The sequence below is a fragment of the Pleuronectes platessa genome, chromosome 7 (assembly GCF_947347685.1).
Source record: "Pleuronectes platessa chromosome 7, fPlePla1.1, whole genome shotgun sequence".
Classification (NCBI taxonomy): domain Eukaryota; kingdom Metazoa; phylum Chordata; class Actinopteri; order Pleuronectiformes; family Pleuronectidae; genus Pleuronectes; species Pleuronectes platessa.
The window spans coordinates 10,904,298-10,921,831 of NC_070632.1; the positions used below are offsets into that span (position 1 = coordinate 10,904,298).

Genomic DNA, 17,534 nt, shown 5'->3' on the forward strand with positions numbered 1-17,534 from the left:
TTCTGCTGTGCACCATCACGTTGTATATAAACCCTTTTGGATAAAGACTCCTCATTGCCACAGTGTTTGAATGAGTGCAGCACACACACTGGTGCTTATTCGAGTCCTGAACACAGGCAGCAGGCTGTGTCCACCATCCTCTCCATGACCCGCCCATCCGCCGCCGCTGCCTGAGCCAGGTCAGGTGTTCTTGCTGCAGCTACGTAAACTCCGTGTTTTGGGAACTGCTTGGATCTAGTGTGCGGGACAGACCCGGTCGAGGCCATGCTCAGACGGATACTTCAGATGGTAAGAGACCGGCGCGACGGACTCAACCGTGTCGCTACGGTTCTTGACTGAAAACCGAATCGTTTTCCTCGGAGACGCGGGGCCTGTCCTTGTCTGTTTTCATGGCGGGGACGCGCGTTTTGACGCGCGGTGCGTCGCTGGATGGGCGGGGGTTAGAAGTTTTAGCCAAAGGGAGTCGCCCGATTGGAATAGCCCCGCCACCCCGACTGATTGCAGTCGGCATATCAAGCGCTCCTTACGTGGGATTGACACAGCTAGCCACCAAATGCTAATACGGTTCGTTTGATTGATGCTACACTTGGCAGAGATGTAGCGAGAATATAACCCACCAGCTAATGAATTAGCTAACCCGTCCACCCTCAGGCTTAGCTGGGTAAAGAACAGCTCGGCTGGTTCAACACCTGGGTCACTGACTCGGGTTATTTTCCGTTTGCTAGCTGTGTTATAGCGGCAGGTTAATTCATCGTCCAGTCGTCACATGCTAGCATAGACGTTAGCATCAGACTGTTGTGAAGCGCTGTGTCAGCAGCTTCACGTAAACAGGTGAAATACCTGTTTTAATCTATACGACTTATACTAGTGTTAATAGTTCCATGGTTGTCTGGATAAAACACCAACTTGTCACTAAGGTTACAAGTGGGAGTGAGAGAGGCTAGCTACCCGGCTAGCTTCCCCACAGGACTACATCTACCGTCATGCATTGCCAGCAGCAGTATTGTGTACACTTTCAATTCCTGGCCTGGTGACCAGGAAAACCCACATTTCATCACTTTCCATTTCGATGAGGAATCATGAGACTGTGAGATGTTATATGAGAGGGATTAGGTCTGAAAGGGTTTAGGGAGATAAATTAAATTAAATTTCAATTGGTTGGATTCATTTTGACACCACGTAGTTAACAACACATTATCATGGGCAGTGGAGCTTGTATGACACAATCTGATTTAAACAGGACACATGTATGACCATCTGTCCTTCATGTAATACTTCGGTTGATCCACTGACCTGGGATCATTGTATGGTCAGAGACACTCCTCCTAATGCAGGCCACACTGGCAAGATAATGATTACAAATGATTTTATGACTGTGTCACCTTTGAACAACAGTCACAACAGCTCTCTACCTTTTTCATAAGCTTCAGTTTCTTAATAGGTCCTGGGTTGACGTAAATATTGTAGAGAATTTGCTTATTTTGTTCAGGGCTGGGTATTAAAACAACATCAACAATTATTGCTGTTTAATCTTCATCAGTAGTAAAACAACAAGAGTTCAGTACACTGTACATAAATTTATTGCTTATGCATTGAACAGGCTCAGTCAGGAAGTATAACACAGATTAGCTCGATGCAGATCTGCTTGAAACAACCCTCACTCAGGAGCAAAAATCTGTGTTTAAACCTATAATAAATAATAATGTGACATTTATCATGGGAATCATTGATAATAATTGTTATTTTATTTTTTTATCTGGATATAATTATTGCCCGAATTGGCCAGCCCTAAATTTCATTTAATTTAATATTATTATTTATATCAATATTATTATTTGGTCTTTCCAGGGCTGTTTTCATGTTATTTATGTAGCGTGTTTGAATAAGGTCCACTTTGTTCCATGATGTAAACGTTCCACCTGCCTGGTGTTTATCCACCACAGCCCTCCTCTAGGCTCTGACATGATTGGTTCAAAGTGCTAACAGTCCCCTCTCCCGACACACAGGTCCACACACACACACACACTCACATATTTTGACCTAGTTCATTCATGCAGACAAACACCAGCCCAAACAAACCCTTTTTGTGAATGGGTCAGCAACTTCACATCCACCCCATGTGTTTGCACTTCAGGACAGTGGATTTAGCTGATTCCTGGTGAACACTTCCCAACCTACTCCTGAGTTGTATAGAGATTATTTTTGTTCTTGTTCCTTTCCTGTTTCATTGCCGGGGTGTGCTCTCTGAGCTTGGCCCACTGCCTGTTAAATGACAAACATTATTTGGAGGGCTGAGATAAACAAAAGCCAAAGACCAACAAGGGAATTACAGCATATTAATTAAAAAAAAGTCATTAATTGTTTAATCACAAAGTTCAACTGGAAAAGAGAAAACCTGAGGTTAAATACACAGTTATCTAGAATGTGTAACAGCTTGTTAGTCATTGTGCTTGTTCAAACGATATATGAACTTTCTAAATATGTACACAATAACTGACTTGAAAAGCAACAGGGGGGAGAAGTCGGATCAAGGACACAAAAGTTCCGCAGCAGTGAATATTAGTTATAAAAATGGAACAAATATTTGGGAAAGCTGTAAAACCAGCTTGATCAGACTGTCTTTAGACACAGATGTTAGACACTGTGCACACTTTAGCCTGGGTGCTTCACCAGCTGCAGCTTTGTACAAGTTGGAAAATGTTGATTCTTCCTCACACATTACTCTTTCCATCATGTTTTATAATAATTCATCAGGTCATTATTCAGTCTTTTATAAATATTTTTTCCCATTCCACTTGAGTGGTCTCAGACTCTTGTTCATAGTGTTTATAAACTGAGTGTGTATATGTTTTTAAATTCAGAGTAATCACGTCTTTTTTCTACTCTCCAGACTCCTGGGAAGGGAGGCTCCCAGAATGCAGAGTCAGAGCAACCCACCACAGACCTCAACCACGATGAGACATCTGAGGTAACACGGATGTTTTGGTTTTGCTTATTAATAACTGGCCTGTTTTTCTAGCCTGCGGTCAGAGGTGCTGAATCGAAGCTGTCTGATAAGTTATCATGGTTGATTCTCATGGTGTGTTTCTGTATCCAGGGCTTCATCTGTCCTCAGTGCATGAAGTCGCACAACTCTGCAGAGGAGCTGTTCAAGCACTACGAGCTGTTCCATGATACCGGAGACCTCCCCGCTCACATGGCCCCCACTCGGTGAGACAGATATTTATGTTACATAAATTGTGACATAGTGTCTGACGTCATTGTGCACTTGTGCAGAATTTTACTTTACTGTATTTTGGTTGGTGGACTTTTTTCTGAATTTAGGGAAGACCTTACAATGCTGCGGCAAGAAGTTCAGGACCTGCATACTTCTCTCAAGGTATGGAACTGAGGCTGCTACAGATGTGTGTAAACGGATGGGTTAATACAAAGACTCACTACGTGTGCGTGTGCACGTGTGTGTGTTTTTCTCATTTTATTAGGAGGAAAGGTGGTTCTCTGGAGAGCTAAAGAAGGAGTTAGATAAAGTCCAAGGACACCTGAAGCAAGTAATTCCACCAAGATATTTAACATGATACATTATGAAACTTTCTGAATAAACAACTGCTTAATAAGACATAATGGTGATGCCTGCTCTTACTGTACATGCTCCTCTCCTTCGTCTTTCACAGAATGATGGACAGGTGACCTCAGAGGATGCAGGTTAGTGGTTTTCTATTTAGAATACCTCCTGACAAAAATAAAACGGTGTCAGTTTCAAAACAAAATGTGTTGCTTTTCTTCCTGCAGTCCTTGAAAAGAAGCTGAATGAAGCAGAGACAGAAAAGTTCAACATCAAGCAGATGAAAGACCTGTTTGAGCAGAAGGCTGCACAGCGAGCCACGGAGATAGTAGGTCAGTGTCGGCCCAGACAAGTGGAAGGCCTGTCTCCATCATTTAACAACTGAAGTACTATCTTACCACTGTTCAACTCAATCAACCCTCTGTCCTTTATGCAGCTGTGCATAAATTGTTGGCACAGATGTTCAATTTGACTCTGTGTGAACCATTCTATTCAGTTAGGGCAATTGTTAATCAAGTGTATATCTGTTTTTTTCAAATTGAATGATATTCAATGAGATTGCTTTGGATTCTTGTATGCAACAGATTTAAAGTCCCGCTATGATGAGGAGAAGAGCTTAAAAGAGGCTGCGGACCAGAGGCTGGCCAAGTTGACAGAGCACCTGCAGAAAGAGACGCAGGAGATCGAGAGACTCAAAACAGAACTGGTACAACACACACTTCAAGTCTCTGTTGCTATGTATACTCTTTTTATTTGGCTTAACAGACTCGGTTTGGAGTTTGAAAGAAATCAGTTTGGCTCTGTGCTGAATTGACACGGCTCCTATTCAGATCGTTCAGTCCTCTCATCGTTGTTATAGAAACACAAACAAGAACTTTATCCAAAAAATGTATATCAAAAGAGCAAAAGGTTACTTTAGACTAGAGTACACAGTTAGACACACTCACCTGTTATCTGATCTGAAATGTTCTAAACTAATCAGAGTGGTTTAAAAATACTATTAAATTGAGTGTAGTGCTAGAATTGAGACCCCCTGCTGATTTTTCCATCTGTTGCTTGATTTTAATGGAATGTCTGAATGCTCCTATATACACCTGAGCACCTCAGCCATTCCTCAGGACACCGATTTTAGATTTATCTCAATACCAAAACATCTTAAACTGGAGGTAAAACGTGGAGTTTCGAGCTCATCTTTCTGCCACCCAATCTTCCTGTCTTCAGCCTCTTCTCTGCCCCCTAGCTGCAGCGACCGGGAGTGGAGGACGTGGAGGTCCTGCAGAAGGAGCTAATACAGGTGCAGACGTTGATGGACCAAATGACGCGTGAGAGGGAGGACGAGTCTGAACGCCTCAAATGCCAATACGAGCAACTGCAGGCTAACTACACTACCTCAGAGGTGAGGAGGGCACATGATATAATGTCATGAAGGTCAAATGTAGCTCTGCTGATTTAAGTTTATGTTTTTCAAGGGCATAAATGTGCACAATGATTCCCACAGTTTACATAATCATCTATAGCACTAGAAAATATAGTCTAGTGTAGTTCTGATTGTACCCCCTTTCCCTTTTAGATCCTTATTGAAAGATAGCTGTGAAATAATGTGGAACTACTGTAGTTATGTCATATCAGAGAACTTTGTTCCTAATTCTAATTAATTAATATCTGGTGAATAATTCATCCTAATTTCCTGCATTTTTGATCCCTGAACAGGAGAACTATTAATAAGTCTCTGTCAGGAAGCTCCAGGCCTCTTCCTGCACATCTCTGGAAATTATCTCAAAGCACAGATTCATTTTCTCTGAACAATAAGAAAACACATTTTATAAAATATTTGAAAACTGTCTGGTTTTTGATTACATGGCAACTTAAATATGTTACAACCAAGAGGTTTTGGTGCGGTTCTGATCATTATCTGTATTTAATTTCCATGTTATGAATTGATGCAATCAGTAGTCTTCATGTCAGACAGGGGAATCTCAAAAAAGACATTTCAAAATATAAGGTTAACAGCTAACATCACATTCAGCCTCGTGCATCGTAGGCAGCTGCAACTGTACAAAGCAAGAACATCTTGCTTTGTTCTCTTATTTTGTATAAAACATTGTAGCAGCTGTGTGGTACAAACTTGCCTGCTGCTGTTGTTTGGTGTCTTACCTTTGGTCGTGTCTCTCTTTCCCTTTCCTTCTGCCTCTCAAATAATCCACCCCTCTGCAACACTTAACTCTTTCCTCAAGATCCGTAACCTGGAGGTAAAACATGTCGTTACCAGTTGACCCCAAATTCACTTTCATCTTTATGAGTTTCACCAAAGTTTTTTTAAACATTATATGAGCTCTTTTGTTGGGTTTTGTGCGACTCATGCCTGATTATTTTTAACCCGATATATATTTTTAATACATCTTTTTACTTCTGTTTCAGTCCTTCACAGTGGTGCTTCACTTCCATTATTGTACACTACAATTCACTGCAGAAAGACTGTAATGCTCCTGTCTATTTTATTTTCAGTTGACCATATCCCAACTAAAAGCAGAGCTGGAGAAGGGTCCACAAGAAGCAGCCGTCTACACCCAAGAGATCCACCAGCTTCAGAGCAATCTGAATAATCTGCAGCAGCAAAGCCAGGTAACACACCCAAACAGCCACACAAACACACACCCAAACACACACACTGCCAAAACCAAACAGCTACAGTTGATAAGGTTATGTGACAGTGTTGCCCGATATGCAGCAAGATTTACTTTGACTAACAAGCCTTGCCAAGACTCCCTTAAACACAACCGCCCTCTCACTTTCAGTAACTGTTCTCTGTCAGCTCTGTGTTCCTCAGAATCTGGAAGGATCACAATGCCCAGGTGTCATCGGTCTTCCTTTGCAGCTGTGACATTAAAATGACAACAATTTCACAGAGCTCTATATTTAAACCAAAAGGGTGGCGTCTCTGCCCATGCCAGCTATGCCAGTGTGGCTGAAATACAAATATAGGTAACTTCACTGGTGCAATGGGAACTGAAAGAACCGGTCTCCTGCAAGATTAAATCCTCCCACACCAGACACGTCAGTGCCCTCTAAGCCAAATAGGTTTCTGGGTAAGGGGAGAGGGTTACAAAAATGGATCTTCAGTGCCGTGCCCCTCTCTTAGCTTCTACTCCGAACAGGATACCCTGAGACCTGATGCAGATACAAAACAGGGAAACACAGACGGTCAGGTCTAAGAATAGACAGTCAAAGCACCAATTAGGATTTCATAGGTCAGTAACAAAGCAGGAAGCTGTGACAATGACAAAATGACAGGGCTGTGAGAGGGAGAACAAAAAGAGGAGGGCAACGCACAACGTTTACTGGGAAGGTTGTTAATGTTGGCCAGCTGCTGTGTTGGCCCGCTGAGGTTTATTGGATGTCTGTGGATTCCAGGTGCCCTGTCAAACTCCTTAGTTAGCAGCCCGCTGCTCTATTAACAACATTTTGTTCTTTATCACCTTGTTGCCAAGTTTAATACCGTGCTGTGCAAATATCCCAGTTTTCCAAGTCATAAACCTCCCATTAGAAATGCCACACCTTCGCCCGACAGGCCACTGTTCTTTTCCATTGGTTATATCACACGTGTTGGTGTTTGTGCCTTGTTGCTGCAATCACACCAACCGTTTTAATATAGAATGGTTCTTGGTTCTACGTGGCTTAATTAATGACTCAAACAATTCCTGATTCATTTTTTCAATGCTGTCAATCCTTATCCCCTTTCACAAGAGCCTGGTGTCCATGGCTGCCTTCATCCATATTTCTGGTCAACCAGTGGCCCTGTGACTGATGTTGTCATCTCCCTCTCCAACAGAGCCTGTCTGAAAAACTGGCACATAAGGAGAAGGAGCACCAGCAACTGGAGGAGAGTCTGGGAGCTGAGAAAGCTGCCAAGAAGGGAGTCCAGGGCAGCCTGAGCGAAAGAGAGCAGGAGGTCCAAGAGCTCCAGGCTCGGGCCTCTGGAGCTGAGGCCTCTCTGCACAAGACCCAGACAGAGCTTGGAGAGAGAACTGAGGAGGTGACGAAGCTGAAGAGTGAGATTGGTGAGCTCGAGGTGAAGCATGCAGAGCTGAAGGTTGAGAGGAAACAGCTTAACCAGCAGAGGGAAGAAAAAGAGAGTCAAGGTGCTCAGCAGCAGACCGAGATCAGTCAGGTGAGTTGTACTCATAGCGGAGACAAATACAGGTGACTGCATGTAGGACAACAAGACAAATTATATAGAAAGGACATTGTTATCTTCACCATGTCAAAAAACACACTATATGTCAGCACTAATTAAGAAACCCAGTAGTATTTAACCCACCCAAGAATAAAACCAAAGAACTCATCACGCTAATCCTAGTTTTTTTAAAATTCACAATAACAGAGTTAACCAAAAAAGACATCACAAATCCTGTAACGTTAAAATCTAATGTCAAAGAGGATTCCCGATGTCCATATCCTTCATCATAGTATTTGACACATTGCTTGCCATTTGTCACCTTTTGTTCTCCATCTTAATCGTCACCCCTCTCTCTGCACTCATCTTAGCTTCACGCCAAACTTCTGGAGGCAGAGCGACAGCTGGGCGAGGTGCAAGGTCGTCTGAAAGAACAGAGGCAACTGTCTGGAGAGAAACTGAAAGACCGCGAGCAGCAGTCAGCCGACCTGCAGCTCAATCTCTCCCGTACAGAAGAACAGGTTGGTGTCAGATGAAACGTTAAAAGATCACTGCGGGGACACTTAATTAATGCAGCACAACAGTCAGAACATCTGTGCAAAAAGGTGTCGCTCGTAAGATGTGATAGATGCTGTGAGATCCGCAAATGTGAAAGAAGAGTGATTCAAGCAAGTCAATCAATGACCTGTAGTAAGATTCACAAAATGACTATGATATCAACAATGACTTCAGGTTTATTGTAGAAATAATATGGTTTCCCTTTTCAGCTGAAGGAAGGTGCCAGTAAGAACACCGACCTGCAGCACCAGCTAGAAAAAGCCAAGCAGCAGCACCAGGAGCTCCAGGCGCTGCAGCAAAACACAAACGGCAAACTCCGCGAAGCACAGGTCTGTTCACAAGACACACCCTCACATCAGGATTAGATAATAATAGAAGTGAGTATGAAGCCAAGAGAAAAAGTGTAGAACAGTTCGTTTTAAAATCACTAAGAGGTCCTCTTTGGAACAATGTGTGACATAGTCTTATACTAAGTTATTCAGCTCCTGCTGTTGTGTGCCAGTGCTTTAGAAGAAACTAGTAACAACAAAATAAAACCTTCACCCTTTTTTACTTTTCTTCATTCTGCAGAACGACCTGGAGCAGGTGCTGCGTCAGATTGGGGATAAGGACCAGAAGATCCAGAACCTGGAGGCTCTGCTGCAGAAGGGCAAAGACATTGTGAGCCAACTTGAAACCGAGAGAGAAGACTTATGTGCCAAGATCCAGGCCGGGGAGGGAGAGACGGCTGTGCTGAGCCAGCTGAAAGAGAAAAACCATGCACTACAAGAACAGGTGGCTGAAAGCACAGATTACTTCCTCTTTTTGGTTGTGAAAAAGTGAAATGACAGCAGACATATGCTAACCCCCTCGTCAGTCACATTGACTATGTATGTGTGGATCTTAAGGTGACGCACTTGACAGACAAGCTGAAGAACCAGTCGGAGAGCAACAAGCAAGCCCAGGATAACCTACACAAGCAGGTCCAGGAGCAGAAGACTCTGCTGCGTTCGGCCCAGGACCGAGCCCACACCCTGGAGACGTCAGTCACAGAGGTCACCACCCAGCTCACAGACAGCAAGGAGAAAGTCGCCCAGCTGGACGCCCAGGTAAACCTCTACATGAGCATGTCTGTGTAATACATGATATATACAAGATGGTGGTTTCATGGAAAATGCTGATCTAAACACAGTATGTTCTTTTTGATTTACATTCTTTGATGGTGAGAACAGAAGTGAAAGCTTTAGTTGGTTTGTTTACTTGCAGCTGAAGGCAAAGACAGAAATGTTGCTCTCTACTGAGGCGGCTAAAGCTGCACAGAAGGCCAACCTGGAAAACAACCTGGAGACTGCCCAGCATGCACTGCAGGATAAGCAGCAGGTGAGCTTCCGCTGCAGTGTCCCATGTCATACCCCATATTCCTCTCGACCCTTCACTCCACTCAAGCCCTAACTTCTCAGTGCTGTGTTTTTCCTTACCCTCCTGACTTATTTATCACTCTTATCCCAAACTCTTGCTTGTCTTCTTGTGTAGGAGCTGAATAAAGTTCAGCAGAAGGTGGAAGAGCAGGTCCAGAGGCTCAAGGAGAGGCAGGAGCAGTGCACGCAGCTGGAAGCGGGTCTTAAAGAATTCAAAGACAAACTGCTGGCCTCAGAGCAGAGTGTAGAGCAGGTGGAGGGGCTAAATAAGGTTTGAGTCTTAATAGAGTGACTAATACGGAAACTAAAGAGTCCAGTGACTGTTCTGTCTAATGTCATGAGTATGAATACATTTTTTTTAATGTGAATTTGATGTTTTACATTGACAGAAATTGGAGTCACAGGTCGGGGAGATGCAGGCTACACGTGATCAGGCGCAGCAGGAAGTTGAGAAGTTGCAGAAGGAAGGGTCAGAGGTTAAACAGAAAGCTAAGGAGCTGCAGCGCTCACTGGAAACAGAGAAAACAGGGTGAGATAGAAGTGTTCCGATGCACTGGTTTTGAAAACAATTAATCCTTTCAAGGGATATTTTGTTTATTTTACTATATTTAAAATGAATTGTTCCGCTGTTAAGGGCTTCTACGCTACAAGAGGAGTTAAAGAAGCAGGCTGCGGCTTTGAGCGACACCCAGCAGCAGCTGCAGTGCTGTGAGCAGGACAAAGCTGCTCTGAAGGTGAACCTGGACAAGGTGACACAGGAGGGAAAGACTCAGCATGCAGAGCTGGACAGAAAATCACAGAGTCTGGCAGCAGAGCTACAAAAAGCCCAGCAGGAGAAGGAGGCTCAAAGGAAGGAGCTTGGCTCTACTCAGGAGAACCTAGGAAAGGCTAGAAAGGCTCAGAAAGACAGTCAGAGTCAACTGGACACGGAGAGGAAGAGCCACAAGGCAGCCATGGACGAAAAGGTAGGTTCAGTAACCTAAAGACGGTGATAGATGCAGCTCAGAAACATATAATCAATAATCACATTCATCTGTCTCAACCCTCAGGAAAAGTCCAACGAGAAGGCCCGACAGGAGCTTCTCAAGAATAATGAGATCATTACCAAGACAATGCAAGAATCTAAAGAACAGTTGGAGCAGATGAGAGAGGTAAGCTTCTGCTAAAAGAACAAACATAAAAGACACAGCATTAATGTTTTTAATGCAACACCTTAATTACAATTTTTCTGTCTAAAAATGATCAGGCAGAGAAAAAGCTGAAAGGGCAGCTGAGCTCGTTAGAGAAGCACCAGTCAAAGACTCAGGAGACACTGAAGGAAAAGGAGAAAGAGCTGGAGAAGCTGCGGGCACAGCTGAAGACAGCCCAGGGGTCCTTTGAGGAGGAGATGAAGAAACTGAACAGACAAGTGACAGAGTCACAGGAAGTCAATGCCAAGAAAGTCAGTAGTATTTTGTCATTTTGTATTTTATCATCCAGAACCACATGCATACATTTACGGGTTTAAATTATTGATATTAACTTTATTTTCCACAGGCTTGTTGTAAAGGGAATTGTATGATGATATTCTTCTTCTATATTTGTGTATATGTTTATAAACGTGTGGATTTGCCTCTTTATCTCCAGGCGGAGGAGGAGGGTCAGCTGAGGGCCCAGGTGTCGGCACTCGGCCAGGAGCTGACCTCTGAGAAGAGCCAAGTGGCCGAGCTGCAGAAGAGCTTTGTGCAAAGTCAGGAAGGTCTGACCAAGCTTCAGTCCGACTTCTATGGCAAAGAGTCGGAGGTCTCGGCTCTACGTCAAGACCTCAAGGTACGTTAATGCAGGACGGGAAGGAGGAGCTACAGGCTGATAACAACTTGATCTACGGAGGTTATGTTACAAGTTGAATTCATAGAGATCAACGTCTGAAACTCTTTTGAGGCGCTCTCACAAGGTCACTTCTTGTTTTTAATGATTTCTGTTCTCACCGACACTAAGGCTACGTTAGTTGGTTAACTTTTGACCTCTCTGTTACTGAAGGCCTCTGATGAGAAGTTGGGTGTAGCCCAGGAGGAGCTGGCTGCTAATCAAACCCATCTGACCGGTTTGGAGGCTCAGATCCAGGAGCTGAGGACCAGTCGCAGCTCGTTGGAGCAGGAGCTCACCAAACAGGAGCAGAAGCGCCACCAGCAGGAGCAAACACTGAAGGAGCTACAGAAGCAACAGGTCAGTCAAAACGGATTAACACACATACACACTTGACTTTATGTGATAAGGTTAATAACTTCAGAATTTCATCCACTCGCCCAGAACCAGTCGAAGGAAGAGCTGGAGAAGGAGAAGAGCAAAGTGGAGGAGCTGAACAAAGCCAAGAGTGTCCTGGAAAAGAGTAACAGCAAGTTAACATCGGAGTTAAAAGCACTAACAGAGAGGAATGAAAAGGTCAGTTCCACCATGTTGTTTTTATTTCAGGGAGAAGAGAGACTTTTCATTTCAAACTACACCTCAGAAAAATCCTTAATATTACAACTGTTAAAGCTCCTGTGGGCAACGACCACAGTATGGTCTCATTCTGATTTGACCTGCTTCCCATGCTTGTGTCTTACATAAACAGCTTAACTCTGGGACACTGCAGGTCATCAGGGCCACATTCCTCAACGCTATAACTGAGCATACTTGAATTGACAAGTTCTTCATATCTTAAAACTAAAGCTTTAAAAATTTTGCTCTAAAGAACTTAGAAATAAGAGGACTTGAGAAATGTAAACTAAGCCTTATAATTGATCGCAAGCAGTTCTCAGAGCAAGAATTTCCCAAAGATCAAATCAGCTCAAACCCTTTTGAAATCTCCAATCACATTTTTCATATGTGAGGCCCTTTTTCTTTCCTTAACCAAACCAGATACCCACCAGTTACGCCTGTGGTTTCTTATCTGTTTATTTACAGGAGCTGGCTGAGCTGCGAGAAGCCAAACAACTGTTGATTCAGCAGAAACTGGAGTTGCAAGGTCAGGTGGAGGCGGTAAAGGGAGCACTGGAGCAAGAGCAGAAAGAACATCAGGCCACCACGGACAGCAGGAGCCACAGGGAGGACCAGCTCCTCTCCAAAACCAACGCTGTCCATGATCAGCTGGTAGACCATCCGTTGGATTAAGCGGATTAAATATCATTTTCCTTTTGATTTCCTTTTTGGTGACATGATGTTTGTCTCTGATAAAGGCTGCAGAGAAGCGAGCCAGAGAGGAGCAGGTGAAGCTGCGAGAGGAGGCTGAAGCCAAGCTGGGCGTGCAGGTGACGGCGCTGAATGAAAACGTGGCCACGCTGAAGAGAGAGTGTCAGGGCAGCCAGAGGAGAGTCGGTGAACTGGAGAAGCAGACGGACGAGCTGAGGGGAGAGATCGCCGTGCTGGAGGCCACGGTCCAGAACAACCAGGACGAGAGGCGGGCTCTTCTGGAAAGGTGTGTTGATATTTGTTCCTTAGACTTATGTGTAACGTTGCAGGTGTTTACTCTTCTAATTGATAATCTAAATCTTAAAAAAAGGTTTTGAATGTGCTCTCTGAAAAGATTAGCAGCAGCAGGAAGCTTTGATTCTGTCTGAGTTGGTTACCTGAGAAAGTTCCTCAGATGTTTCTTTTCCTGAGATGCAAAATGTGGCTCTTCCATGCAGTGGTGTTTGAGAGTGGCAGGAGAGAAGCTGAGGAAATCTCAATGGGCAGATTTTAAAAACTAAAAATGTACATAGTTCGAAATAGAAGAGATAATTTCTCCATATATCTGTACTCATTAAACAAATTTTGTAATTTGTATTATTTATTATATTTGATTGACTGACCTTTGAGTCCTGATGTGTTTCAGCATTAACTCCTTATCTCAACTTCTAATAGCACAATCGATGAATTACCTCTGAAAACATTTATTCATCTCTTAACTGTCAATACTGAAAATTAAAGGTTATTTAAATTTGTCCCAGTGCTTCATGCTGAAGTGAATGTGTGTAATGTAAAGTGAGGCAGAAACACCTGCTAACAAACCGCTGTGGTGAATAAACAATCAGGCAGTTGGGATCATCATTAGTCCCCTGAGTCCTAAACATAGTACTAATTAACAAACCAGCCAAGTGGTGGTGGTGGTGGGAAATTCTCCGAGACATTAATTAACATGAGCACACGCAAACACACAAACACACACACATCACCAATGCTCTGCGGATGTGTTTCAGGTGTGTCAAGGGAGAGGGTGAGATAGAGAAGCTGCAGGCCAAGGTGGTGGAGATGAGGAGGAAGGTGGACGACACGACGGCAGCCATGCAGGAGCTGGGCAGAGAGAACCAGTCGCTGCAGGTCAGTCGCAAAACCACAGACGTCGACAAATATTGTCTGTATGTTTATGTAGCGGTGATGTGCCACAGTTAGTCAGTAGTTTGTCACAGGGGAAAGTCGAATGTTGTCTGTTGCTTATTCTCAGATCAAGCAGTCCCAGTCTCTGACCAGGAAGTGGGCCGAGGATCATGAGGTGCAGAACTGCATGGCCTGTGGGAAGGGCTTCAGTGTCACCGTCAGGAAGGTAAGACTTCAGTTTCCTTCAAGAGCTTTTAGTTTGACATCAAAGGGACATAATTTCAGTTTCCTCTTAAATGTTTTGCACATGATTAATCGTGTGCCTTCTATCTCTCCTCTTCCTCCTCCTCCTCCTCCTCCTCTGGGAACATCCAGCACCACTGCCGACACTGTGGGAATATTTTCTGCAACGAGTGTTCGGCGAAGAACGCCCTGACGCCGTCCTCTAAAAAGCCAGTACGGGTGTGTGAGACATGTTTTGAGGATCTCCAAGGCTGATCCCCCTCTCATGGGTTCTACCTAACCCCAACACCCCCACCCCCCCTACCCCTCCCGCCGCTCCGTCCCTCCTCCTACCTACTCCAGCGGGCAGAAGGTCTTTGTCGTATTTACTGTGCACTATAAAAGGACAGACTCCCACCTGCATGCGACTTGTGGCTCTGGCGCGGAGGGAAGTGACCGGAGGGAGCCACGTGGCGAGATGGCGTGGGATCTGGGTCGGGACTGTCTGTATCTGTTTTTGTGCCTTTGCTCCTCCTGTGGACTGCCAGAGAGCGGAGACAGCTGGAACCCAACGCCATCCATCTCTTTACGTTTGCCTTCACATCTCCATCTTTGTTTGGCTTCATCAGCGCGACTGCAAGGCGGCTGCTTCTTGTGCGTTGTGATACGTCTGAAGGCGAGAGAGGTCAGCGTGAGTCTGAGAGAGTGAATGAAGAAGTCACTGTGGTGAGGCTGAAAACCACTGCTGCCCTACAAAGGTATATGCAGGTAACGATTGTGTCCCAAAAAATTAAATATCTGTAAATATAATTAAAAATACAACTGTAAAGATTCACATCAAATTAATCACTAACTAAGTAATCCGATTTTTATAGTTAAACCCAAGTAATATGATGATGAAAATATTTTTCTAACACGTTTCGGTTAAGCAGACAAACTTTATTTTACAACAGAGTACTAGAGCCAAATTGAAGAAAAACTAATTCATAGAGTTTGAGTTTAATGTCGTAATTGTACATGAATTAATTAAAAAGTATTAGGAAATCTTTTAGAAGATCTACTCCTTCTGGATCCAAAGTCTGAAACCCAAGTCATTGTTTCGTGAGACTTCAAATTTGTGTTGCCTTTACATGCCTCTAATTCTCTGTTGTAATAGTTCATTTGTTAAACGCAGATTCCATTTCCTTTGGCAGTAAAAACTAAGTTAACAGTTGGACAGCTGCAGTTAGAATTTTAGGGTTGTGGACAGGGTTTCATGTATGTCCATGATGTTGTGTCCACGCACATGAGTAAATGTGGACACTGTACAGACACTGTAGAGTGAAAAGGGAGGAAGGGAAAGCTTGAGATTTTTCTCTGAGCATTTTGTTTTGTTTATTAGTCTCGAACAGTAAAAACAGTTTTTTAAAACCTTTTAAAGAAAACACGCCATCCGTCAGTTTATGCACCAGCGATCTTCTGTACATAACTCGATGTCAAATCAGTTCCTGCATGATTCCTTTGTGTGGCAGCGCGTTAATGAACTAGTGGGAATTAATAAATGTATTTCACGACCAAAGAATGTCTGCAGCAGGAAAACAGGCACGACGAAAAGCCCAGAGTTTGGTTCTTCACATTTCAGTATTTTTACGAAGTTTTTGAGTTTTAAATCCCAGGGTCTGACAATTTTATCTCGAACAGAAGATGTGTGACGATCTGAGAGGCTTTTTTTTGTTTTGTTTTAAATGTACAGTTGTGTTGTTTTCTACAGATTGTGGTGCTTTCTGCAGACTCAGTCATCGAAGGTGTCTGCATGTTGATTTTATAAATGTTTTATTTTCTTGCTGCTTGTTTCATCCACACAACAGCCCTGACTACTGTGTGTGTGTGTGTGTGCGCTTGTGTGTTTGTTTGTGTGAGAGAGCAAGGGCTTTAGCTGGGTGTGGCATCACTGTAACCGAGTACGTGTGTGTTAGTTTTTTAGGCCTGCTTGTGCTCGTCTGCTCACATGCACCGTGTGAATGTCGGCCGTTGAGACGTCTGTGCTGCGTTCAGGTGCAGCGGCCACCGTCTGCTCTCTGTCCAACACGCCTGCAGCTGAGAACACTGTAAAAGCTCCTCCCTGCTTTGTTTAATTTAAATGTGTTGACAGATGTCATTAAGATCTTTTTGTGCAATTGTCTACAGACCGGAGTGGACGACAACACTGAAAGCCCGGCGACAACGCAGGTGGTTCTGGTTCTGTTGTTTTGCAACATGCCGCTTGTTTCAGACTCAGGTTGAACCGAATTTAGATCGATACACTTTTCCATCTCAGTTGCAAACTCTCAGAAGCGCCTGCCTCTTTAGTTGCGTCGCCTCACTTTTGTTTCGTCTACCTCAGATTGGCACAGGAACAGCACTATTTCTACAGATGTCACAGATGTTGTATTATCGCCTGCGTTCGAGGAATTTGATCCATCAACTTGTACAGTCCAGAAAACCTCTAGAGATAATTTGCACCTTACTCTGCTCTGGGCTCGTCCGTACGAGAACCCGGCCACAAACATTAGGACTTTATTCAGACTTCAGCGTTTCTAACCCCCCCGATGTACTTTAACCTGCTCATTAATACACAGTCTGTCATAATTATCTTTGTAAATGTTTGTAATGAAAGAGAAAAAAGGAAATATATAACACACATGGATGTAGAAACATGAAACTGTGGCTTCATCAGTGTCTTACTCATTTTCTACTAAACGGCATCACAGACACACACACACACACACACACTGAATAGTGGCCTGCTTCGTGTTGCTGTCAGTTATCGTGCATGATGACTTAACTGGCCTGTGGCTCACACTTAATGTTGTCTCCATGTTTAGACTCATATCTGGTGGTGGCCAGGTTTTGCCTCAGGCCCTCGACTCGCCGCACGTGGCCGCTCGCTGCCGGCGGTGACGTGCGGCGAGCGATACCAGAGTCAGGGGACCTGGCTTCACCTGAGGGCACGAGAGGATTCATGTAATTTATGTTCACATGCACCAGTTGATTTTGTAACATGTCATGACATAAATAAAACCTACAGTATGTTTCTACTTTTGTCTGTTATTTTGTGCACATAACATTTGAAGGTTTAGCAAACGGATCTATCAATATTATGGACATTTGAATGACTCAGGTCTTTATTTTTCACCTTATCTGTATTGTCTTATTTCTGGGCCTGTAATCCAGGAACTAAATTTAGAGGATGATTGTCCTAAATGTAGGATAATTTTATATCATACAATTGTAAAGTAATTCTAAGTGTTTTCTATATTTTTATTATTTGTAGGACCCAAGGTTG

At 43.7% G+C, this 17,534-nt stretch overlaps 1 protein-coding gene across 2 annotated transcripts; it reads left to right on the forward strand.

Annotated features, from left to right (window-relative positions):
• Window positions 1–136: 136 nt before the first annotated feature.
• On the forward strand, window positions 137–16,910 carry eea1 (early endosome antigen 1). Of its 2 annotated transcripts, XM_053426977.1 has the most exons (29): window positions 137–288; window positions 2,891–2,968; window positions 3,098–3,210; window positions 3,325–3,379; window positions 3,483–3,548; window positions 3,672–3,702; window positions 3,790–3,894; window positions 4,147–4,268; window positions 4,803–4,958; window positions 6,068–6,184; window positions 7,392–7,730; window positions 8,108–8,257; window positions 8,504–8,623; window positions 8,865–9,068; window positions 9,182–9,382; window positions 9,540–9,653; window positions 9,807–9,962; window positions 10,081–10,220; window positions 10,326–10,656; window positions 10,741–10,842; window positions 10,938–11,132; window positions 11,318–11,500; window positions 11,711–11,896; window positions 11,981–12,112; window positions 12,617–12,802; window positions 12,889–13,127; window positions 13,891–14,011; window positions 14,136–14,234; window positions 14,384–16,910. In XM_053426977.1, exons 1-29 carry the CDS (start codon window positions 265–267, stop codon window positions 14,504–14,506), a joined length of 4,188 nt encoding a protein of 1,395 aa, XP_053282952.1. In that variant the 5' UTR covers window positions 137–264; the 3' UTR covers window positions 14,507–16,910. The 2 variants fall into 2 exon arrangements, with proteins under 2 accessions (XP_053282952.1, XP_053282953.1); XM_053426978.1 differs by lacking the exons at window positions 137–288; window positions 2,891–2,968; window positions 3,098–3,210; window positions 3,325–3,379 and having other exon boundaries at window positions 3,487–3,544.
• The last annotated feature ends 624 nt before the right edge of the window (window positions 16,911–17,534 follow it).